We start from the raw sequence: 26,155 nt of genomic DNA, 5'->3' as shown, positions 1-26,155 counted from the left end.
AGAGTGGGCAAATGCATAGGTATATCTATTTGAATTATCACTATACAAATGTCGATAACAATGAAATCTATTTTATAATATACCCTTACATCGCAATAATGTATTCCTCAGTCAGCAGAGAGCGCAACTGCATTTTAAATAATATTTATAGAATTTCACACTCTGAAATAAAATAAAATAAATTCTGCTTTGCTAATGGCAAATAATTATAGATATATTAATTAATTGTTAATATTAATATTTAATTAATAATAATAAATTAAGAAAAATTGATTAATAATAATACATTAAGAAAAATTAATTAATAATAATATTAATATTATTAATTAAATTACTTATTAATTAATTATTTATAAATATATAAATTTTTGCGTATTTTATGTTTATAATAATATATGAATTAAAAATTAGAACCAAAACGTGAAAAGTTAATGTTTCAATTCAAATTTTTTATAATCATTTGAACATTTCATCTTTTAAAAAAAAGAAAAATATTCAAATAATATTATAACATTATAATTAAAGATTTTCAAATGCAGCTTAACAAAATATCCATAAAATGGTTTATTTTAATATATTTTAAACATAAATCAAATTAAATTGTATATAAAATTTAATTATATTTTATATTTAAATAAACAATTTAAACGATAGGCTTTATTTAAGCTTCATTTGTTTCATTCATGAATGCATGTGCTAATATATTATAGATAATATATAATAGATTATAATAGATTAATATAGATAATATATATAATATAGATCTATCTATCTTTATATTATATAATATAATATATATATATATATATATAATCTATAATTATTAGGGTATTAAAAGAATATTTCCTAATTTTTTTATCTAAAATTATTGAATAAAATATAATAAATCTTGTCATTACAATAATAATAATTTGCACATATTTACAAGAAAAATAAATGTAAACAAGGTTAATTTAATACAAACCAATCCGAAAAACTAGGTATCGCAAAATTCTTTATGCTAAAGTTTGAATTATGTAATATTGGATTAAACTTTGACATTTTTATTATCTAGTTTTAGATATTTATATTTTAATTAAGTAACTGTAATTCACATGTTATGATTAAACTTTTTTTAAACTTTTTTTATCGTGTAAAATTTCTAAAAAAATATTAAAAATGTTTGAAGTATTAAATATTAAACAGAATATATAACACTCTTAACCAACATATAGAAAATGTTTAAACAAAAAACTTTGTATAGCACTACAAAATTGTTTTAAGTATCAACAATACTATACAATTTTTTAGTAACACATTAACATAAAATAAAAGATTTATTAATAATATATATTTTAATTTAAAAAAATTGATAAACTGCGTATATTTGATGATCATTTAAAATAATTTAAATAATCAATTTATCAATTTAAATACTTTATGACTGTATTTACAGAAAAATGAATTCATTATATGAAATATATATTCTTCAAAATAAAATGATATAAAAAAATATTTATCAATTACTTCTTCAGAAAATTTTTATACATTAGTTTAATTTTATTGCTTGATTCAACATATATCAAACATTAAATATTTTTTTACTACTGTTTAATAATACAAAATTTTAAACCATTATTTATATACATATACATAGTTGGCATAATTTAATATAATTAAATGATAGAAAAATTTAATAATGGTTTATTGGAATAGTAGAATATACTATTCAGATAGAAAATAAAAATATTTAATTAGAAATGTTATATCTGAAAATAAAATTATTAGATTCATAGCTTGTTTCTTAAAAGATATTATAATTTTAATAGTAATTAATTGTAATTTTGCAATTGTATAAAATTATAAACAAAGATATTTAATTTATTCTTATTTATAGATTAGCTTTTTATATACCGATTTTAAAGTATAAGATTTACAATTTCTTTTTAATATACTTTTTTAATAATTAATATTATCTATGCTTTCTGATAATTTGCAAAGCATAACCTTAATATTTTCATTAGCTACAATAATTAAGTTAGAATTAATTTAAACATTAATTTTATAAAATAGTAACATGATTTATTGTTAGATGGATTAAAATATATTTATTTTTGCCAATATTTTTCTTCCAAATTTTTATATAATCTTGCGCCTTATTTTTGTATATATTACAATAATCCAATTTTTATAAAAATATTAAATTATATATAATTATAACTAAAATATATATATAAACTTATATATAAAATTATATAAACTTCTAGCATATGCTTAAATTTATTATTTTACAATAATTTGGTAAAAATACTTAATAAACAATAAAATGATTATTTATATTATTTTATACACTGTTTTTATTCCTATTTTTATACATTTTATACTATTTTTATTTATCTTCAAATAAAGTTTTTTATTAAAATCCTCGAATAATAAGAAAACAATTTCTTTAATGTTTAAAAAATTGTTGACATTTAGATATACTTTGTTTCCTGCCTTATATTTTGTAGATTTAATTTTTTTACCATAATAATTTTTGCATGTTTTTTCAATTAAGAAGAAACTGTCAGTTTTTTTAACTCGTAATTTAATTCGTTATTTTTTAACATTTAAGCGTTTAATTAGTTGGACATTAGTTAAAGTTCATAAATCGATTAAATTTTAGTATTTATATTATCTTATTGTTTAATTCTACATAATTTAATTTACAATAAAATTACATAAAATGTTTGAAAAGGAATTTTTTAAATATTTCTGTAGAAATTCTAGAATATAATATTTGCAGAATATAATTTAATATTTAATAATTATAAAAATATATTTTTTATATTTAATAGCTTGAATATAATAGTATTTATTTATATAGTTTGATATAATATCTTATATTCAAAATACAACGGAATTAAATGTACATTTAATTTCAATTTAATATTAATATTAATTAGTAAGTGTGGACAGCATTGAAAATATTGCAATTAGATTTTTAGATTAAGAAACTATAATAATTAATAATTATTCTTTATCTTATTAATTGATATTTTATTTTAATTTGGTGAAAACAGATAGAAAACTAATATTTAAAATTTTTTTATTTGTTATCAGCTTATATATGAAGTTCATCATTCTTCCAATATTTTCAAAATTTGTGATAAAAATGTCTTCTACAGCTACATTATATAGTTGGTTTCTATTGCTTATTCTAAATATCACAAATTTAAAATTTGTCGAAATGTAATTATTTTTTCTTATACTACCCAATTTACAAAAATATATTTTATAAACATTTGTAATATTGAATAATATTTATTAATAGTTTATTTATTTATATTTCAATTTTATTATTTCTGTATAATTATGTCATTACCATATAATATTTATATTCATGTAACGGCACTTTGTTTATGTTTGTATTTTGTGCATAAATTATTGATTATGGTATAAACATATTAAATTCTCTGTTTTTAAAATATGTATTGTTCTTTATATTTAAAAAATTAATTAATATTAAAAATAATCTAAAAAGATTTTCTCTATATTCATTTTTTAATAGAAATAAATAAAGGATTTCAAATAATTTATAATTTTATGCAAATTTCTCCACTTTCATAAAATGAGAATAGATTTCTAAATAATATTTAAAATTCATGTTACTTACCCAATTTGGCATTTACCTTAAAAATCTGGTACTTTAGTTAAAATGCAACCTTTCTCTTATAATTTGTTGATTTATAATCCTTTTTATTTAGTTTAAGGGTGACACCAATAATATTGTCACATTGCTTGGGAAATACTTTTTTATATTTAATACAATTTTATGTGATTTAACAAGAGTTAATTACTAATCAAATAATTTAAAAAGTTGTTTAATCATCAGTTATTAAGTTATTTTTACATAACTGAGAATATTTTTCTCATCAGGAATTTTCTTAAACTTTTTAATTAGTTCTTTATTATTTTTTATAGTATAAGTGGGTAAATATTTATCAAAAACATTGATTCTGATTTGGAACGAAGCTACCAGTCAATTACTTTTAAAAAGTTAATGTTTACATTATTTGACTTCTTTGCCTTGAGTAAATTGATTAAATTTCTAATGTTTGTTCCCTTCACCTTACGACCCCAGGTGGGTCAGTTTGTATTGTAGCAGTATGAAGGAGAGTACACGTCATAAATAGATTATGGATTCATGAATTTGATATTGGGATTTTTATTATGATCCAATGTTTTTTTTCGTTGTGATCGAGAAAATTTATGTACAATACACACAAGTAATAATGTTGGTTGTTCCATCGTTGTGCTTTCGTCATTTCGTCAAGCCGATATACAGCATTAAGTTAAATAATATCTGGGTTATATTCAATTACTTTAATACTGATTATACATTCAATTTCTAATTTTCTTTATTTTGTGAAGCAAAGTTGCTCCAGTTCCATTCGTTTATAACTGACGCCATTTTTGGAATATCTTTTTTATCTCCCTTAGAAAGCAGTATATAGAAACTTAAAAATTTTGAAAATTGAATTACAATAGATGACATAATAATATTAATATATTTAAGTTTTATAAGAATGTGTAACACAATGATTCAAAGTACAACGCAAAAGTTAATAAAATAATATATTATAATTTTTTACAACTTAATATGGCAAAGATGAAATTAACTTAAGAATAATTTTTTAAATTTAATTTCATGCTAAAATTTCAATCTGAAAAAAATTAAATTCATATATTGTAAGAGGAATATAAATTTTGTTCAAATACTATTCATTATTAACAATGAACTTTCATTAGAGGTAATAATAATTTGTGTTTTATTTTTTACTAATCAATTTTGACATCTATTGTACATATTTTGTAACAGTTTTAATGTTACTTAATTATAAATATAAATATATGTACTACCTTATAATATTTATTACCATATTTAACTATATATTTGAAAAAATTGATAAAAATATTAAAATGTAATATATATGTACTTTTTGTACAATTTTAAGATTTAAGATTTGCAAAAATAGTAACCAAATATATATATATCCATAAATAGATGCTTACAAAAGCGATGTTAAAGCAGTAGTAAAAAAGATTTTAATGCATTTAAATAATAAATGAAAAATAAAAAGATGGTAAAGTAAAGGACAGGGATTTTAACTAGCGAACAATGAACAACAAGCTTTCAAAAGCCTTCTGAGGACGTCTCGCAGACGCTTCTCGGCGCCCTCTTCGCTGTCTAGCATGACTCCCGGCGGCGGCGCCGTTGTCGGTAGCGAAGAGAGCGGTCGTGTATCCGCGTTCGTGATTGGTTCGTGCGTGGGAGAGTCGCCCGCTGCGCGTTGGCGCTCTACCGAATGTCCCAACGCAGTCAAACCGAACGAGTCCGACGCCGGCGGCCGGCAGTCCGCATTGAGCCATACCACGGAGAGTGTGTCGTGTAATCTTCTGTTGCCTGACGCGGCCCCCTCGCACCTCCTTCGGCCCCTCGCCCACGCGCTCCGCGCGCCCCTGACCATTCGACGCCGGCGCCGCCCGAGGGCGAAGGAAGTGGTCAGGGCCGAACTGCGCGCGATCATGGCCGATCGCGCGCTCGTGGCTTCCAGTCATGCGACCTCGGTTGCAACAGGATCCGTCGGAGACGCGCCGGCAGCGGCGCCCGAGGGAGCGAGCCTCCGGACGAAGACGACGTCAACAAGAACGCTGGTCCGTAGGCCCATTGGGGCGCACTGAAGAGAAACGTACGAACAGCGTCAGCAACACAGCAACTTCAGTGGCGCCAGCAGCGCCAGTCGCCACAGGAAAAGTGTGTTGTTTTTCGCCGAACGAGTAGTGCCGTGAGTGTCGCGAGTGCCGTTCGCGATAAGGGACAAGGGACACGATGCCGCACGTCAGCAGCAGCGGAGGTGGCGATGACCAGGGCAGCGAGGACGAGGTCAAGGTCTTTAAAGATGAAGGCGAGGACGAGGAGAGATCTTCGGAGAACCTCCACGAGGTCAAAAAGTCTCTCATCGATCTCACGGACTCGGAGGTGCTTTGCAGAAGACTCCTAACTTCATCTCTCAAGTCCATTTCTTTTCCTTTCTCTGGTTTTCCTAGCCTTTTGTATCCTTCATCAGAGACATGGATGTACAATCTAAGAATGCACGGGAGCGCTCGAGCTTCACACTGGTCCTTGGGACCAGTTCGCACGTGTCCACGCTCCAGCGAAGATGAAGCCGGTGCTCGGCTTACTCTGGATTCTGATTTTAAATCCAATCTCCCGCGCACTGGTCTCATCTTCGTGAATTCTACGTCACAAATGCAATTATACGTGTCATAATAATATCCCTAAGAGTAAATGCACGTATCAGCATAAATCTTTCAAAAATCGTCTCAAAATACTACCCGAATCGAGATTCACCTTATCTATGATCATTTATCATCTAGGCGGTAACATTTAAAATTTCTATTGTGATTAACCCAGATTTACATTATTAAACTGCAAAGACCAGAAGGAAGCTCGAGTATCTTTATTTTTCTTATTTTTTTGTAAATTATTAAAGTTATCCATCGACATTATCTTATCCAGTCCAGTTTCCTTTTTCTGTGGAAGTGATACGACGTGTGCGTATGTGTGTTACAGGAGAAGGTATCCCTAGCCGGTGGAAGCTATGCGACGGTGAAGACTAGATCCGATCTGAGCCCGGTATTTGGTGAGTTTTCCATTTTCATTTTATTTAAAGTTTTGATAAAGTTTAAGGGAATAAGCGTAAACGAAATATATATCAAGTAAATATTTCAATCTTCAATATAAGTTAAAAAAGAAATATAATATATTTGTTTATCTCTATTTTTATTTGTATATATAATAAATGTACAACGCAAAAGAAATGCATTCCAATGAGTGTTAACAAGGTTGATAAAACATATCCAATAATTTGGTGTGAGGAGGGCATCGAATTTAAAATGTTTCTAATCAAAAAGTAGTTGAGATGAAGATAAATATGACAGTGGCAAGTAGTACTAAGACGATTTTGCTAATGCCAAATTAGAAAACTAATAGAAATTCAGAATCGAATGGCAACAGTGGTGAACAGCGTTGTTTCCAAAGCGATAACGTGACTGGCATGACCGAGAGTGTGCGTAGCTATCTCATTTTTCTCATGCTAACAAGAGAGAAAGAAGGACATAAAAGTATATGCGACTAGTAAAACTGCGAATGATAAAATAACACCATGATCATAAACATATAACCACTGAAAGAAAACTGCAAAACATGATATATTTTTGCTCGGTAACCATACTTGTATTTTTATGTTTATTTCTCGATTATATTTACTCGGATAAATAAGAATAACTTTAAAAAAGCTTCATTATGCATCTATTTGATTTAAACTACATGCTTGTTCTATTCTTATTATTCTAACCTCACTTTTTCCAGTATTTATTAGATTAAATAAATTATATTTATATAAACAAATTTTTATTATTATTTATCTATGTTAATTATTTTCCGTATTATTTTAACGTTATGAAGATGTAAGGAAACAGATCAGGTGACAACGTGAAAAACAAGTTAAATTTAATTAAATATTCGAAATTCTAGGTACATTAAAATTTAATTTTGAGATACTACGAAAGTAAGGTGTCTTTCAAAATTGCTTAAAAATCGATACCTCGTTTCGTGCCAAGAACAGGGTGTTGGAAATATCAATGCCGCTGTGTCAACCAATCGTCATTTTATCGTATTGATAGTTTATTACACAAAAGTACAATAAATTCATACAATCTTCTTATTCTTGTCACTTTACACCTCAACATTATCTTTACAAGTTTTTAAATAATTATAATTAACTTGGAAAATAACATTAATCAGTAATAAACAGGTACAATGTAATTAAAATTTTAATTTTAATTTTAATCGAATTTTTTCTTTTTTGCATTTGATCGTGAAAAATTTGTAAAATTCCAAGTCTTTATTATTTAATCTTCTGTCATGCCTTTATTTTTGTTTGTTTTGTTTTAACATGACATATTTACAAAAATGTATATACATACATTTGAATATTTCAATTAAATATGAATTTCGATTATTAACATCAAATATTTACCGATTGAGTTTATAAAAAGAACATATCCATGTGCAAAAACAAAATGTTCTTAAGAGAAGTAACTCATTCTGCAACGGCATCCTATACTTCCATCGTACGATGACTTATGGTTACTATATCATTAAAGCTACAAAGAAGTGCCATGTAATTATTTATTATTAGAATTGACCGCGCGAATTGCGATTAGTGAATAGTGAGTGCGAGTTAGTGCAGGAGGGTAAGGGAGATTTAAAGCAAAGTGGGCGATAATATACTAGACTATGTCTTTATGGAAGTCAATCGACTGACAGTAATCGCCTTTTATTGTCTGTTCTGTAGGGGTTGGTCATCATAAATAAATAAATGTATGGTGTGCTGAATATAGGTATAAACAATCTATATAAAATAACTAATGAGAAAATTGAAGTGAAATTTCTATCTAAATTTTTAATTCATTAAATGATCTTTATGTTTTTATGATACAGAAACAATTAATTTCATTTTTAAAAGAATTTATAATAAAAAAATATATTGAAAGCACCTGTGATTTTTGTGTTATATGATAGCAAGTAATCAAATTTCATAATAAGATCATTGCATCCGTTTATATAAGAAGTTACAGCAGCGATACAAGATTGTTTTGGATATTTTCTACATTCTTTCTTTTACTTGCAATTATGAAAAGAATTATAAAATTCATCAGTATACAAAATAATTTTTCGTAAAAAGTTTGTTTAAATAATCTAAATTCAATTATTTATAATTAAATTTTGTATGTTTTTACTATGCAATAGTATCATTTATGTTTTCAAATAAAATATTATTGAGTCAAAATAGAATTAGGTAGATACGAGTCAGTAATTTGAGACTATTTATTTATTAGAAATATGTTTTCAACTACCATAACTTATTTCAAGAGAGTCAAGAAATGGTAAGATGAGAGTACAGCGGTTAAAAGGAAAAATATATGAACATTAAAAAGATCTTAGAAGTTGAGAGAAAGGGAATGAGTAAGGCGAAAGTTGCCAGTCGTAATTTGGCAACATTGCGTGCGGCACCTCGCGAGAGGCGGGAGAATTCACTAACGATGCTCTGGCATATAATGGCAGGAAATGCAAAGCAGACAGATTCATGCTTACTCTGCCCCTCTTATTTTCTTCTCTCTTTTTCTCACTCTTTCGATCTACCCTTTTTTGTTTCTTTTCTGTAAATGTGTATGTAGTATATATATATATATACATATATATATACATATATATATATATATATATATATATATATATATATATATACATTTATATGTACGTATGAACGATATCGGGAACAATAGAGACCATTCCATATTTCAAATGAGATTTCATTTTCAGCAAGATTATCGTGAGTAGTAGTTAATTTGTGTACGTATTTTCCGTTCAATCCTTAGTATTATAAGACTTGTTACGAAAACCAAATATAGCCCCTTTTTTACTAGTTTGCTTCATTAATTAGGAAAAAAAGAATCATTCCCTATCTAATATTTCTTATATTCATTTTTATGTTATTAAAACTAATGAAATATAATTAAAAATTAATGGATTAGTACTGTAAATAAAAATTGCAAAATCATCTTATGAATAAAATAAACTTTCATTTATAGAATTAACATATTATTATATATAATAACATTTTTTTACAATTTACAGTTGAGGAAAATAATGATATTTTGTGCAAAGATTTACACATGTAAATCGATAAGAGTTTCACACAAAAATGGGTTTATTAAAAGAAAAGACTATACGCTAAAAAAGAAAAATTTAAATAAACAAATACATTATTCAGAGATTTCCGAGGAGATTATGATACAAAGAATTTAACAAATAATACTCACTCAGTTACTCTTGTTTCTTTTTTGTCGCAAAATTCTTGCGATATTTTTACATAGCTTCGTCAGATTGCGTGAGTCTTTGAAAAACTACTTATAAATACCAAACACGAATATAAACACCTGTTTTACATCACTATTTGTAAAAATCATATTAATACAAATCGATGTGGTTTTACCTTGGATATAATATCATGTTTAATATTTTGTGATTAAATTATTTTAACATAACGAAAAATTTAAAAAATTTTAAAAATTGTTATATTCTCATAAAGTAATAACTTTTTAAGTCTTCTGACAATTTAATAAGTAGAATCCTATACAAATCAATTTTTTAGTCATTTGTCTTTTTAATTATTAGTATTTCATTATTTAATTTTTATTAACTTTTTTTTCAATTAATCGCTGTGAATAAATTTAATAAAGTGTTAGCATCCAACATCGTTTCATAAATGTACAGATTTTTTTAAATGACAAACTCTTTAAAAACTGAATTATAAAATTATTTTGCAAAATTGTAGGTATAACAACTACTTGTAATTTTATATAAATGTGCGAAAGAATGGGTGATTGAAAGTGTGAGAATGAAAGAAAAAGAAGGGAGCTGTTTCGTCATGTAGGTAACGAAGCTTCGAAAAACTTCAAAGGTATTATTAAGTAAAATGCGAATGCGTGAATCTGAACGAAAGATGGCAATGGTAAGACAAAAAGGATAAGTATTGGGAGAGCATTGTTATCTTGTGTAAAGTAATTGTCGAGTTGGCACGTGTGGGCACCTAGATATACTAAGGTGAGTAACGATTAAATCTAAATAGAATGAAATGAAAGAAAATGGAGCAATAAATAAAAGATCGAAAATAAATGTGAAGTTAAAATTTATTCTAGACATTACTTTTATTATTTTCTCAGGTACTTAAATATGTGCAGCACTTATTTTCCTATCTTTTTACAACTACATCATGCTTTATTGAATCGTCACGACTCCTTTTCTGTATGCTACTAATTTTAAAGTCTTCATTGCTTAATTTCGGAAGACTAAATATATTTTCAAGTTGTCTTTGTAAGTTAAAAAAGATGAACTTTCATGTTCTTTTCGATTAATTATTTACAGCTTTTTGCACTACCGAGAATGGGTACATTTTTCGTGAATAAATGTTTTTAAAAGATTACAAAAGAAAAATAGGGCTAATTAGTGACACAGGCAAAAATAACTCATCTCAACATTAATTTCTTTTGATTCTTCACTATTCATAAACACACGAAACTCACAGTTAAGAAGACTCATTTTCAAGAAACGACACCCAATAGATATTTTCGCAGATGGAACTACTCCGACGACTACAGTGACACACTCAATATTATATGGCTACCCCCAATAAGCCTCCTTTCTATCTACCTGCTCGCTAACAAGCCTACCTGCTGCATTATATTGGGAGCGACGCTTCCCAAGCTCCATCTACTTCTTCCCGCCCCCCCTCGTCTCTTTTACTATCTTTCCACTCATTTTCGTCTACATCTACATTCGTACATCAGCTCATGCATACGCACATCCAATGAATCCTATCTTATGGGTGCGTCTTACGCACTTCTTTTGAAATTCTTAAACAAATTTTCTTGTGCACACACAATATACTTAACTCTTATTTCTATTAAATGTTTTTATTTTTCGCTCTACCTACTCTATATCCTTCTTTTATTCTTTCGCTAGAGTATTTAGATTGGTCAGTTTTATGTCCATACTCTTTATTATTTTCTTTATTTACCTTTTTTGTTTTCTTTCCGATATGATTACATCTACCATTCTTCTATTATAGGGCGTAAAGTGTAAATGCTAAGTACTCTTCTTCGAATTTGATAATTGTAATTTTGTTATTTTCAATTACCGATGATTTTTCTTTAAACACATGCTTAGTTTCTAAATTTAATCTTTCTACCTTTTTGTTCGAAATATCTTCTACAGTTCTTTTTCATTATTTCTTCTAGTTAAATAGCAGATACTTGTTTAATTAACGGAAATATAATTTTAGATAGATTCTGTAACGTATAGATCGTTACGCCATTATTTCGTAAAGTGGAAAACTCTTTAGTTTCAGAGACGATTTAGTCAAGCGAATACCAACTCACGATGCATCTATGAATTAAAGGGGAAATTCGTGTAATGCGACAATTACAGCTGACAGCGAGCGATTTTTACTTGGTTCTTCAAAGGGGTTGTGCATATGAAAAGTAAAAAAATATTTATGAAAAGCTGCGAAACTGGATGTAGAAAGAAAGGGTAAAAGGAGAGAATGTACGGTTCTTTATAAAATAACACTTGCCGATGCAGCAGTCTGTGAAATAAAGTTTGCGCTATGAACCTCGAGTTTTTTTATATCTTTACATCATGCAGTGTGCTCTTAAGAAGCTTCAGATTTTATAACGTGAATAGCGAATAAAAATTTATATCATTTCTCGTATTAAACATTTTACTTTTTTCTCAAAGAAATACTAAAAAATACTACTTTTATAAAATCTTTTCTGTAAATACTTCAATATAACAAATTAATTTAAATAATCTTGTATTTGAATTCCAAATATAGAGTTGAATCTGAACAAATCATTTATTTTTATTTTCGTATTTTCTTGCTGAATTAATCTTATTATGTTACTATTACTTTGTGCATATACAAATTCAAATTGTAGCAGTTCTGCAGTAAGGGTTTGTTACAATTTTGTTGCAGTAATCTTTTAATGCTTTTTTTTTTAATAGTACTATACCAATGAAATAGTATTTTCAGACACATTAAACAGGAAACTTTAAATTATATTTTTCAGTACATTAAAAAAAAATTTCATTGGCATATCATGAATAATATTTAACATTAAATTTAAGTCACTGCATTTAATTAATCATTATAATTAATGGCAGTATCTTAATAAATCATCAATTTAATACTATTTCGAGTTATTATAATAATTGATAAATAATTATAAATAATCGATTGACTTATCGCTATTTGCTTTAAGTCGAAAAAATTCTGCAAATATAAATATATCATCTATCTGTATTTATATAAATATTTATAATAAGATAATTTATAATAATTTAATTTAATTTAATAATAAAATATTTATAATAAGATAATAAAAGTCATAACTTAAAATAAGTACGAAGGATTGAATTTGTCAATAATATAGAAAATTAAGGAAAAACCAAATGGAAAGTCAAAGTTAAATTCGAATTAAGGTTGCAAGATTTTGTCAGATGATTCGAGTTTTAAGCTTCTTATATCACACGTGCTTGACACGTAGGTTTCATAAATTCATATTTCGTAGTTTTTAGTATAGGATTTTTCTTTACATTTTTAAAAATACATTTAATATAATAAGAAGAAAATTAGGTAGGAAAATGTAGTGACTAATTTTTATTTAACAATACATAATGATTGATCAATTTATATTTTATTGATGATGAATTAAATTTCAAAGTTCGGCGAAAGTCTTTGCCTGACATTAGTAGCTAAATTCCTTACTATCATCCGTGCCCCGTATTTATTAATTACTTTAATTTCCCGACTTACTCTGATAGCTTGCATTCCGCGACACTCAAATTTCATTACAGGATGTCGTATGACATAATAACCTAGATAAGGTTAAGTAAAGACTATTCTTTTTACGAATCATTGATTATTTTTCAATCATCAGAACCATCGAACAATTAGAAAATCATTTCTTGAAATAAAATTTAAATTCTGTACATTTAAGATTTGCATTTATTATTTCTTGTCTTGGCTAAGCCTTTAAAAAATTATAAATGGTGCTTTTAAAAAAATACTAAATGATAATATTATCTTTTATATAATTTCAATTTATAAATTTTTCTTTTTTTATAAAATTATTTAATATTATATATGTAATATATATCCTGACTAAAAAAAACTAATTTATTAATGCAATTCTTTGTATCGTATATAATTTTGTTATGCCTTTTATTGGTTTAAGCCACTTCAAATATTTGTTTACCTTGTGCTGATAATTGGTAAAAAGTCATTTTTATGTTAACTAATTCTAATTTAGTTTAATATGATCAATTATAAAATAGAAAAATTAAATTTTTTATAAACATTTTATAATTATTAATTTTTTAAAAATAATTTAGACAATATCGTAGAGTATATATAATAATAGACAGATTTGTTTTGACACAAGTTTTTTAATAACATGTATTTTATTTAAAATGTTATTAATTACATAATACTTTGAGTTGGTTTGCTTTTATCTGCTTTATGATCCTTGTAAAGGTCTATGTTCAATATTGGACATTTATTGGAATACAGAAGGAATCATTGCAAATTTTATAATAATATATAATTTATTATATGTATATTATTTATTATAATATACGGTATATTTATAAATAACTTAGGAATTGCACTTCATTGTTAAACAAATAAGTTATGAAAGGGATATACTATGAACGGCATTTTTTTACTTTAGCTATAGAAGTTAATGCTACTTGCATATTTATGACTATAATCAAAGCAAAATTTATATCTTTACACATTTATATAATAATTAAATGCATTTATTATTCGAGGGTTCAAATACATAGAAGAATTGGAAAAGAGGGAAAAGTAGAGAGATAAGAAAGAAAGAAAAGGCGACTTGGTAGTTCATCCACGATCGTTTAGCGTAAACTAGCAATCTCCGTAATGTTTTACTGCAACTATAAATATGTGCATAAAACTCATTATTTAAAATGATTAATACTATCCTGATTGTTGAAACTTCTAAAATGTGTTTGGATCTATAGGCTTAGGTGTATAAGACATGAAAAGGAGCGTAAAAAATCAAATACATGAATAGAGTGCCCACGAGGACGAATATCAGGGACTTCATAAAAACTTCATTCATTATAATAAATTTTCAATTATACTACAATTAGTTTTTTTTTTAATTTTTATATTAATAAATATTTATAACTAAAACTTGAATTTTGTTAATCATTAGATTTCTGAACCTTATATTACACAAATTATAAAGTTTCTATATAAAATTATCAATTAAAGAATTGAACTAATAAAAATAAGGGGATAAAAGAAAATATTAACATCTGAAGAATTGCAGTATTATTATGCAATTTTACGCATTTGTCAAGTTTTTAGTATAAAGGATAGAGTCAATAAAGTTTGAGCAATATATACGTTCTTACGTTATCCAATTTGTCTATCCTTCTACCACGTTACAAAGCATATAAAAATAAACTAATAAACTTGTCAAAAGGATTATATACTGTAAACTTGTTTGTCTCTTCACCGATTTCTCCTTCACCTTCATCTCATTTCTCTATCTTTTTTCTTTAAAATATTTTTGTATAATTTAGTCTTTATTTGCTCATATTACCCTAATGTAATCTGAAATTATTTGTCGCTGTCATATCTCATAGCCTTATATATTGAGTTAGAGATTAAGTTATAAACTGCGGGAAAAAATTTATCGAAATTAATCGCAATGTATCCTCAAATGAAACTTTACTTTTGCTAATATGAAATTAATTGCGTTCAGTTATGAAATACTTGCATCAACCAAAATTTTTTAGAATAATATCGTGTACAAAAGGTATCATTCTTTATAAGTACTTTTAATACATTATAATTTAGGACTTCTATCTCTTAATAATTTGTGTGAGAATAATTATAAATAAGCATAAAAAAAGATATTAAAAATTCACTTGTAGTCTCTTCATGTAAAAGTCCACAGGTAGAAATAACTATAATGAACAAATATAACACTGAAAAAATTCGTTTTAATATATAAAATCCATTTATCTTTTGCGAAATCGATTGTAAATTTAAGTATTATTAGATAATAGATTTATATAAAAAGCCAAACTAATCTATGAAACATTAATTATAATTTCAAAAATCTTATTAATTATCAATTAATTCTACATGAATATCGAAATACACATGATTCTTGTAATTTAATTTATCTTTTGACTTTTTATTATTTAAGAGAAGATTATATAAACTGTTAGCTAGTTAATTTTATAGTTTTATAATATTATTCTATCTAGTATAGAAAAATTGATAATCACTTTTAGAAAACATTGAGAGTAATAAATTTAATAATTTTTTGTAACAATTAATAGTCTTTAATTAAAAACACCATATTTTTCAATACTGATGTATATAAACATATATAAACCGAAGCTTCCAATTTTTTTACTCAATAACTTGTATTAAATTCATCAATTATATTATAACAATTTGCTTTTTAAATAACAAAGGATTAAATTTAAAAAGAAAAACAATGATTTTTAAACATAAGATTTTAATATACCTTTTAAATATATTTTTATATATATAAAAGTTTTAAAAAGTACTTGTAAATTAGAGTAATAAATTCTACATATTTATATTCAATTGTGTGTATATAAAAAATGTAAATGATTTATTTAAATATATTATTTAAGCTATCCATTCAATAATATATATATTTTGTGTTATTTTAGATAATTATTTTACGAAATACTATTTTTCTTTAAAAAGGAATTAAAATCAAATTTATAAATTAATACTATATAAATATATTTATTTATTGTCAAAACTACAATATTTTTCAAAATCTTTAAAAAACTATCGTTACAAGGACTCGTTCAAAAACGATAAAAATGTTTTTTTGAAAAATTGTATTTAAAAGATGTAGCTTATATTAAATTAAATGTGCGGGCTTATTCCATCAACGACTTGTTTTCATATACCATTTTTGTACGTCTCGTAAAAGCATTAGAAGGTAAAGATCTAAGTCAGAAATAAAGTTTCAAATTAGGGCTTCCACCTAGGAGTGAAACGCTGCCGTATGCATACGAAATATTTGTCCGATAGATTGCCTACTAATTGAGCACACCTCAATTGTCTCGTTTTCATATATCGTTATCAATTCTTTATTCATGTTTCGTAATTCACCTATTTATATCTTAGGTCAAGTATTAAAAAATTTTCATTACAAATTTTAATTTGTTTCGAACGATGATTAACATTTACAATTAAACATATTTTTATTTAAAACGTAATTTTATTCTACTTTTTTATTCTAGCTTTATATACTACCATAAAAATTAAATGTTTATAGATTCATTATTAAATATACTTAAATTTGTAATTATTAAACTATTTATGAAAGTAGTAAAGTTAATTAAGCATCTAATAATATGATTCTGAAAGTTTGTATTTATTATATCTCTTTACATGTAACAATTTTACAAAATTCTACATTGATTTAATAGTTAATTAATCTTAAAAATAAGCAATAGCTTAAGGAAGGTACATTTAATAAATAATATATGTCTTTGTTATGCATACGGATAAAAATTTTTATCAATATTTAGTACAGATGTAAAATAAAGATAAATTGAAATTTAAAATTATAAAAATTAAAAAGTTAATAAAATTTAGTTTCGAAATGTATAAAAATGAAGAAATGTAGAAATGGTGTAGTAATGCAATGCGTGGCTCTTACTGTAAATACATTTGATACATTTTTAGAACCCTTCTAAACTAATTTTTTAAATACATGCTATCTTAGTAAGATCATAAGAGTACTAAAATATGCAACGAAACTCGTGTCAATATATAATTATCTAATTGAATGTGATTATGTATCGAAAATTAATTCTGTTTTATGTATCATTTACTTCTAATTATTACGGTTACCCTTAGTTTTGACGTGGCTTGTATAAATTTGATAAAACATTAAATAAATTATGTATGATTCTGTTCAAAGAATAAGAAAGGCAATAGTTTCGAGCAAAGACTAAGTATAAATCTTTCTGCTGCAACTCTTAACGTCATTCTTTGCTACTTTCTGTCAATTCTTGAAGAAGCCGAAGAGGTGCCCGAGATTAGATGAAAGGTCATTGGACCGAAATAACAACTCAACTCCTTAAGGGCGCGTGCACATAATATTTGACTAATTTCGCGTTCGATTTATCTTCCTGGAAACGTCGTATGTTCTCTTTCCTTTTCATTTTTTTTCAAAGTACATTTAATCACGATTTAATCTAAAACAATTTTTCGAGTATTGATCAATTATATTTTTTACTTTTCCTAGTCAATGTTAAGATAAATATTTAGTGTCAGACCGTAAAAGTTAAAATTGTTCATACTATTAATTTAATCATGTACACATGAAACATGGTCCATATAAATTTATAAGGTAAATTATTTTCGAAAAAAAATTAGTATTAAAAGTATTTCATTACTTAAATATATTTTGATTAATTATTGTTTGGAAACAGAAAAATATTATTTTAGTATATCAAACGTATTTCATGCAGCCTTTAATTGTATAATATAAATCATATATAATCATTTTATTATTATAAATAAGATAAGCATAAATTATATGTAATCATTCATTCAATTTCGTTTTTTTTTTAAATTTAAAATAAAATTATAAATTAAATGTTAATTATACCTTTTACCTAAATAGATAAATAATTTTTATGTACATTAGGTATAAATATATATTACTTAAATATAGATAATGGTGAGTTATACATTTGTTTTAAATAAATGTAAGAATTGTTTTTTAATTTAGTTTAAAAATTTTTCTTTTCTTGAAAAACTGAATAAATCCAGTTTTTAGAATTACTTAGTCGAAAGGTTTGAACCTTTAACTAACTCAATGTAAATTATTAGTTCTATTCGCATAAGTGAATTAGTTGAAAAATTGTTTAAATAAATAGGAAATTCATTATCAAATATAAGAAAGAATTTCTAGAATGTTTGTCTAATGGATAATTACATAGAAAGATGGTAGCTTTATACCAGATTTTTTTACTACGTTGAAAGAAGTCGACAAAAGACTTCTGGCTACATTTATACTGTATTTTGAAAAATGTTCACGTAAGATTGGATTTCGAGAGCAAAGATTTCACTACGATTGAGCCCTTCTTAATAGTTAACGTGGGCACCGAACTTTGAAGATTAAAACATATTCAGAGAAATAACAAACGCAAAATGAAGTTAGTTAAAGAAACGATAGCATGGCATGGAAAGCTCAAATAACGTGAAGAAAGTCAGATATAGAATGACCGAAATGCTAACCAAAAACTCATATTACTGAATATTTTGGCTAACAGAGGTGGTAATGATGATGGCGCGGACGCTCATTGTCTAAATGGAATTCTCACGTTTCTTTTTATGAGTCTTACAAGATGATCTATGGGATCGTGGAAGAGAATGGACCTTTCAGACAAACAGTGGTCGAGTACCAAATAGCCGGACTCAGACTTCTTCTTTTCTCGGTTCTACTATTGCCAAGTCTCGGTTGCTTTGGCTTATTTACCCAGTCGCTACCCGTGGTAAGAAATAAAAACACATGAACAACGCGGCAGCGAGTTATAGTGCTGTAGTAAGCAAATTCATCTCAAAAACCATTTTTCGTCTTTCTGGTATATATTCCGTATAGTATGTCTTTATAGTACATATTATATATGGACTTTATATTATAATAAAAGAATTTTATCATTTTATTTTATTATAATAATATTATATATTATAAATTTTATTATCAGTACCACAAACATTGTTTTATTTCTATACATTTAATCCTGCTCCCACATTTATCCTTAAACAATCAATTAGTGTAATAACTAACTTCTTTATTATGTATTCATTTTATAACTTTGATTGATTCATTTTATTTAATTTGAATAAAAATAAAGATTCAATTTTTATTAGTTCCTCAGAATTTTCGTAAAGATAGAATCCAAATTTTATTATCATGGCTATATCTATAGAATTTATTTTATGAAAAATCAATAAATTATTTTCATTTACAAACAAACGTTATTACACACTCGATGCTTTATTGTGAGGATGTACCATCAAGTTTGTGACTGTGTTGTTTTATTCTACTCTTTGTTATAACATTGATTATGCATAAATACTTTTTATGATCCTATATTATTATTTATTATTTATTTGATATACTATTTATAAATCACTTACTTTATTTATGTTTATTTTTACTTTAAACTATGAAAATCTCAATTGGACGTCTACCTTATATTATTAATTAATTAAAATGGTTAGAACAATAGAAATATTAATGAAATATTATAAATAGATATAATACTCCTCCCTACATATAATATAATTAAATTAAAGAAATTTAAGACTATATTAATGCATTGTGTAAATATGAATAAAAGATAGCAGAAAAATTTAGAGTTTATACTAAAGAAATTTACAAATATCAATGGTGTAGAAATTTCACCTTTTTAGTAATTTTATAACAACGACAGCCTTAGAGGTACCTACTAAACCGAGAAACGTCGATATTGTCATGTCACACTGTTTTCTCCTGTTTCCACAGATTTCTCGGTGTGTTGCACGCAATCACATCCTCATGCATTTGTGAGTTCTTCGTATAGTATTAGTATAGGGCTTGTTTAGTCCAGGAATTCTAAGATTTGAAGGCGGCGAGCGTGACTAAAGTATTACACTTGTTGCACAAAACCAAGCACTAAATTTCTATTGGCTGTCTCGCTGGTTAGTTGGACCGACCCCCCGTTTTGCCATCATGCCCTAACCTAACCTAACAGCAAAGCAGAATCTAACAGTTGAACGAAAACCTCATATAGTCCGGCATTTACATTAACCAATAAGCACAGCCTCTCTTTCTTCTTCTTTCTCTTTATTTGTGTTCAGTTCACTCAAAAATTCCACTTATTCTCAATATCCTCATTTTTCACTCTACTTTGACCATGCTTGTCTAAGCTTTGACCTTTTTTCGGATGGGGCATAACGTTAAAATTGAAGGAATCCCTCAGCGGGCTGCTAGTTTCTATGCACTTTTGTCATCAAAATGAAAGAACATCATAAACATTTTTTTCATGCAGTTTTCAAATACCACCTAAACATATATTATATTGGATGAACTTACTTTTTCAATTTCCAAACCTTGAATGTTACTTTTTCTTCTACGTATTGCGCTAGTGCTATTTAGATTCCTTATTCCAAAAGTTGCTTAACTTTTTCTTCAATTTCGGTTGATCATCCTGTCGCACACACTTTATTAAAATTGCAAACACTTTAATAACTCTTATATACGATATTTTCATCGTATCTACTACTTTAGTTATGTTTATCATTATTTGACAGAAATACTTTATCCGTTTTTATATTTTAAATAGAATAATTTTGATCATTAATAAGAAAGGTGATACAAAATTTTATGGATAAAATTTAGCTATTTAAAACATTAATTAAATAAGAATAAGTCAAATAAAAAAATATTCTATAAATTTTATGTAAATTTGTTTAAAGAAAATATTTTCTAATTTTCTGTTAATGTTTAACGTCAAATAGCTGATATAACAACATATTATTCGTGAAATATAACATTACTTACAAAAATGATCATTTTTAATTCTTGTTTTCAAATATTACTTTTAACCCTAAATCAAATTGAAAAAATTATTTTATTTCGTGAAATCATAAATTTAAATAGGATATACTTTTGCTACTGTCTATAACATTTTATTGTTTGGAACTAATTTTGACAATTTGTTTTTATTTTATGTAAAAAAAAATAAAAAATTTATATTGAAAAAAGTAATATAAATAGATAAATACATAATTGAATTGGTCGATAAATAAATGGATAGGTAGATAGATGATAGATGCAGAGAAAGGGGGAGGATTTATTATACATCCAAGTAAAACACCTAATTATTGAAGTTTCTATTTTATCTCTTTCTCTTTTTTGTTCAATGTTGACTTCTTTATTAGAAATAGGAGGTAGATTAATATATTTAATGCCAATATACAAAAAAAAACTTATAAATCATCGTAACATCATAATTATAATAATTTACGAATGGAAAACTATATACATAGAAAGTTTATACTAATAGAATTAATAGTTGACGCTCTTTTCATTTTTCTTTATCTTTTTACGATTAAATTATTATTATACATATTACAGTTTTAAATTTAATACATATAATTTTTATGATCGTGTCCTTATTCAATTAAACTAAAAATTTGATTATCTTACAAATTTTTTGGAGATGTCCATAATTTTTAAATTATATTGGTTACTTATATTAATTGATGCAAATATCTTGATTTAGGCATGTATCAATGTAATAGCACCGTATATAAAAAAATAAATATGATACAAGGTTTCATGTGTTCACATACGGTAATTAATACTGTAATAATTATATTCCAGTTTATTTTCAATTTGTTAAACTGGATATTTTAGCTTCTTTCTGCAGATAAATAGTTTTATATAAAAGAGCACACTTTTTATAAAATAACTTGTAAAAAACACGTTTTTTCTATATTCTTTCATTTAATGGTAGTTTAACATGTATTCAATTTAACCTTCATTTCTTACAATAATTTGATTCTACAATTTATTTTACACATGTTTTCTTTTCAAAAGACTAATAATAAAATTAATTTAAAATACTGCTTAAAAATACACATTAATAAATTAAATATAATTTTCGATATTAAAATGATTAAACATAAATACAAAAATTCTTTGCAAAAAATGAATGAATTACAAGTTCAAAAGTAAAAGGCACTTTCTCTCTCTCTCTCTCTCTCTCTCTCTCTCTCTCTCTCTGGGTATATGAACCGAAATATGAAGAATTTGGTCACAGAAATAATAAAATTAATGTTAAGACCTAGATGTGCAATATAATCAGACGTATGCTTCAGAATATACATATATGCAGTTTGCAACAAGAGTATCATTTTTATGTACGACTTTTAGTGATGTATAATATCAACGTAGTTTCTGTCTATCCTGTAAATACTATATTACATATTAAGCTTTTATAAGTAAAATGTCTAGATTATAGATATGTTTATATATAGCTGAAAACTTGTTCTAACATTTACATATAAAATATTGTGCAATGATGGTTCCGAATATTTTTTATTGTGCACATACGTAAAAATTTTTTTTTTTTATGTTACATTATTAGGTCTTAAATTTAAATTTGGATTGAAATATTTTCTTGTAGATGATCGATCATACAAATTATTCATAATTTTATAATGTTTAAATGATATTATCACTACTTATTAGCATAAATTTTTAAAGAAATTTCAATATTATACTTCATTTAAAGAATCACACCATTGAATAAAATAGAATTATATTGGTAAATGGTATAGTAATGGTTTTAAAGAACTTTTAAGTTAAAAATTGATCAAAAATTTTATTTTAAAAACATTGTTGAAAACGGTTAATCGTTAGGAATTATATGTAATTTTTCTGTTAAGATAGTGTAATGCATATATAATCATTATGTTTTCATAAGATAAAGATAACAATTATGTAGAAGTACAGATTTTTTAAATCTAAGAAACATTTTCCTAGTAATGGTAAGTAATAATATTAATATTAAAAAATTCATAGGAAATTTCATTGATAATAATTGATAGTAGTTGAGGTAGGTTGATGATTACACCATATAATTCTATAATGGTCATAACTATATGTGAACCACCTAAAGATTAAAATCATATTTTGTGCGTATGCATGTTATGCAAGGAACGCGGGAATGGTGAATAATTTCTCTTTTCCGTTTGTGTTTGTCCATGTAGGAAAGGTGGATCCAACGCCGCACACCTCCTCATTCAACATGGGCTACCTTGTTTCACCGTACCCTTACCCCAACGGAGCAGGAGGGCCCATTCCAGTTTCAATGGTAAGTCTCTTTTTCTGGATACTGTTACTATATACAGAATTTTTTTATTTTACTCTTCCAAACATTTTTTTTTTTTCATTCGCCTTATTTTAATTTTTGCAGTCCAAGTCTCTTACTTCTTTTTTACTACCACTCCTAAATTCATGTGTTTTTTTGCTTGTTTCACATTTTATAAGCATTGTACATATTGACCTCACCGATAATACTTCGTTCTATAATATAACAGTCACACAAGCTCAGTTTTACTACACGAAAATATCTATCAATATCAATAACCTTTCTTTACTGTTCAACATCAAGTTATTGTCGAATCTTCGACATCTTGAGAATTTTGCAAGTTATAGCAGCTTTTTGTTCTTTGTACACCATTACAGACCATATTTCCATTTTGTATGGACTGCACAACGAGCATATTAAATTTCTCCGATGTATTCATACGTAAAATTGACAAAAAAAAATCAAACAAAAACAGGTCTCTTTTTGTCTACGTAAATAACACTATGCACAGTGGTTCTCAACGAAACAATTATTGATTATAGAGACACATAGTTACTCTGTGAATTTCGTTACGTAATTGCAACAAGTAATTATTTTTTAAGCTCGTATTCAAGGAATTTCATTGCATGAAGTAGCTCAAATGCTTACTCTGAAAAAGGACTTGTTTCACAGTAGATATGCACTGGAAAGTTAAATGTATGATTGGCATCAGGAACGATTTTTACTTGAAAAAAAACACGAAAAATCTGAAGAGTAACCCCTTTCTGATATTTTAATTTTATTGTGCCGGTGCTATTTAGAAGCCGACGCTGTTACGGTAAGTTGCGTGACAAAACTCCCTATAAAGTTTGTAATCGAGTTCAAAACATTCGATAACCAATTTCTTCAGTCGATATTGCTTCATTATCTCAACTATCCTGTGCATTTGTATAAACATACTGTTACATTGATTCTTCTTTAAGTCTATTAGAAATATAAACAAATCAAAAGTCATAAAATTAGGGTACATTTAATATTATCACGAGCTAAGTCTAAATATTATTTTATCTCGAATATTTTAACAAATAGTCTTTTGGTTATACTGTCTTTTAAAAGAAGCAATATTCAATTTTCAAAATATTCCTTTTCTTTTTTTTTTGCATTAAAGAACTTTTGTTCTTTATTTCCAGTCTAGACACAACACTAATTGTTTATTCTTTAGAACACGTATGAATGTTTCGAATATAAAATAGAATGTATACAATACGAAAGTTATTGTTTAAAATATAAATTTTAGTTTTAATATAATATTAATACTAATGTACTGAAATGTAATGCATTATAATACTGTTAATTCAATACAGAAATACATGACACTTTAGTTTTATTATTCAATATTTTTATATCAATTGCAAATCCATGCTAATATTCATTAGTTTTTTTCATTAATAATTTATATCATACAAGCACAAAATTTTAGTGGTATATTTATTTGAGTATTTCATATTAATTGTATATTAACAAATAATAATGATTAGTTTTATAGTTTGAACGTTTCATTTCAAATATATACTTCTGTGAAAATTACATAATTAAAATTAAATTTGGTTTCTCTCTCTCTCTCTCTCTCTATATATATATATATATATATATATAGATTTCTTCATCTTACCTGAATTTATTCACCTCCGGCAGTCTCTACCATATCATTATGTCGTTATTTCCAACAACAAGCTTGTCTCGAGCCTGTGCTTATGAGTTCATGCAAACTGCACGAGGCTCGTGTACTTTAGCCAGAAAACCTAAATCAGCTCTAATATTCTTACTTCTTACGTCGCCTGTATACTTTATTTTAATTCAGCACTGTTATCTTCGTACCTTTCCTTCTCAATTAATCGATTGTAAAATCGATATCAATATAAAGAAACTGATCTAGCTGTATTCTTTTTCAATCTTACCTTCGATTTTAAGATTTTTAATTTGACCACTTTGAAAATACATCGATGAAAACATATAAAATGAAAAAAATGGAATTAAATATCAAATTAGTAAAAAAATACCATGTTAATCATGTAAAGTTTGATCATAATGTCTTACAGCAAATGATGGCTTTGAATGTTGCGCGAAGACCTTAGAAGCAAAGTTGTGAGTTAACTCATATTATACAATTTTTTTTATGAAGGACTTTAATAAGAATAAAAAATAAAAGTCAAATTAATTATGATAAAAGAGCAGAATTGGGAAAAATGGACGAGACGGTATGACTATTAGTTCTCAGCCACAGGAAAGGGTTCAGAGAATTCGATTTGTCGGCAGTCCTTCCAAAAATAAAGTGCCAGAGCGTAACTTTACGAGAAAAGGGGAATGGTGCTTAGAATAAAAGAAGAAAAGGAAAGTGAGAAGTAAGCGACAAGCTCAGTTGCTCCTATCGAGACTCAAGTATATGAAATTCAAAACCCTTTTATTAAAACACATACAGCTAACTCGGACAACAGGAAAAAATGAACGTACCATCGCCAACGTGGTCTTAGTAGTTACATACTTAATTCAAAATGA

At 26.2% G+C, this 26,155-nt stretch overlaps 1 protein-coding gene across 2 annotated transcripts in view; it reads left to right on the top strand.

Annotated features, from left to right (window-relative positions):
• Positions 1–5,390: 5,390 nt before the first annotated feature.
• Positions 5,391–26,155, top strand: part of LOC105360930 (protein pangolin, isoforms A/H/I/S) — a 78,403-nt gene continuing 57,638 nt past the window's right edge. For both annotated transcript variants that reach the window (XM_011497959.1, XM_011497958.1), the window contains exons 1-3: positions 5,391–6,001; positions 6,596–6,665; positions 23,520–23,623. In XM_011497959.1, the coding sequence (XP_011496261.1) occupies positions 5,852–6,001; positions 6,596–6,665; positions 23,520–23,623 (324 nt within the window). In that variant the 5' untranslated portion in view covers positions 5,391–5,851. The remainder of the gene's footprint in view (positions 6,002–6,595; positions 6,666–23,519; positions 23,624–26,155) is intronic.

Source organism: Ceratosolen solmsi, unplaced genomic scaffold (genome assembly GCF_000503995.2).
Source record: "Ceratosolen solmsi marchali unplaced genomic scaffold, CerSol_1.0 scaffold14, whole genome shotgun sequence".
Classification (NCBI taxonomy): domain Eukaryota; kingdom Metazoa; phylum Arthropoda; class Insecta; order Hymenoptera; family Agaonidae; genus Ceratosolen; species Ceratosolen solmsi.
This window is presented reverse-complemented; position numbering and strand designations above follow the sequence as displayed.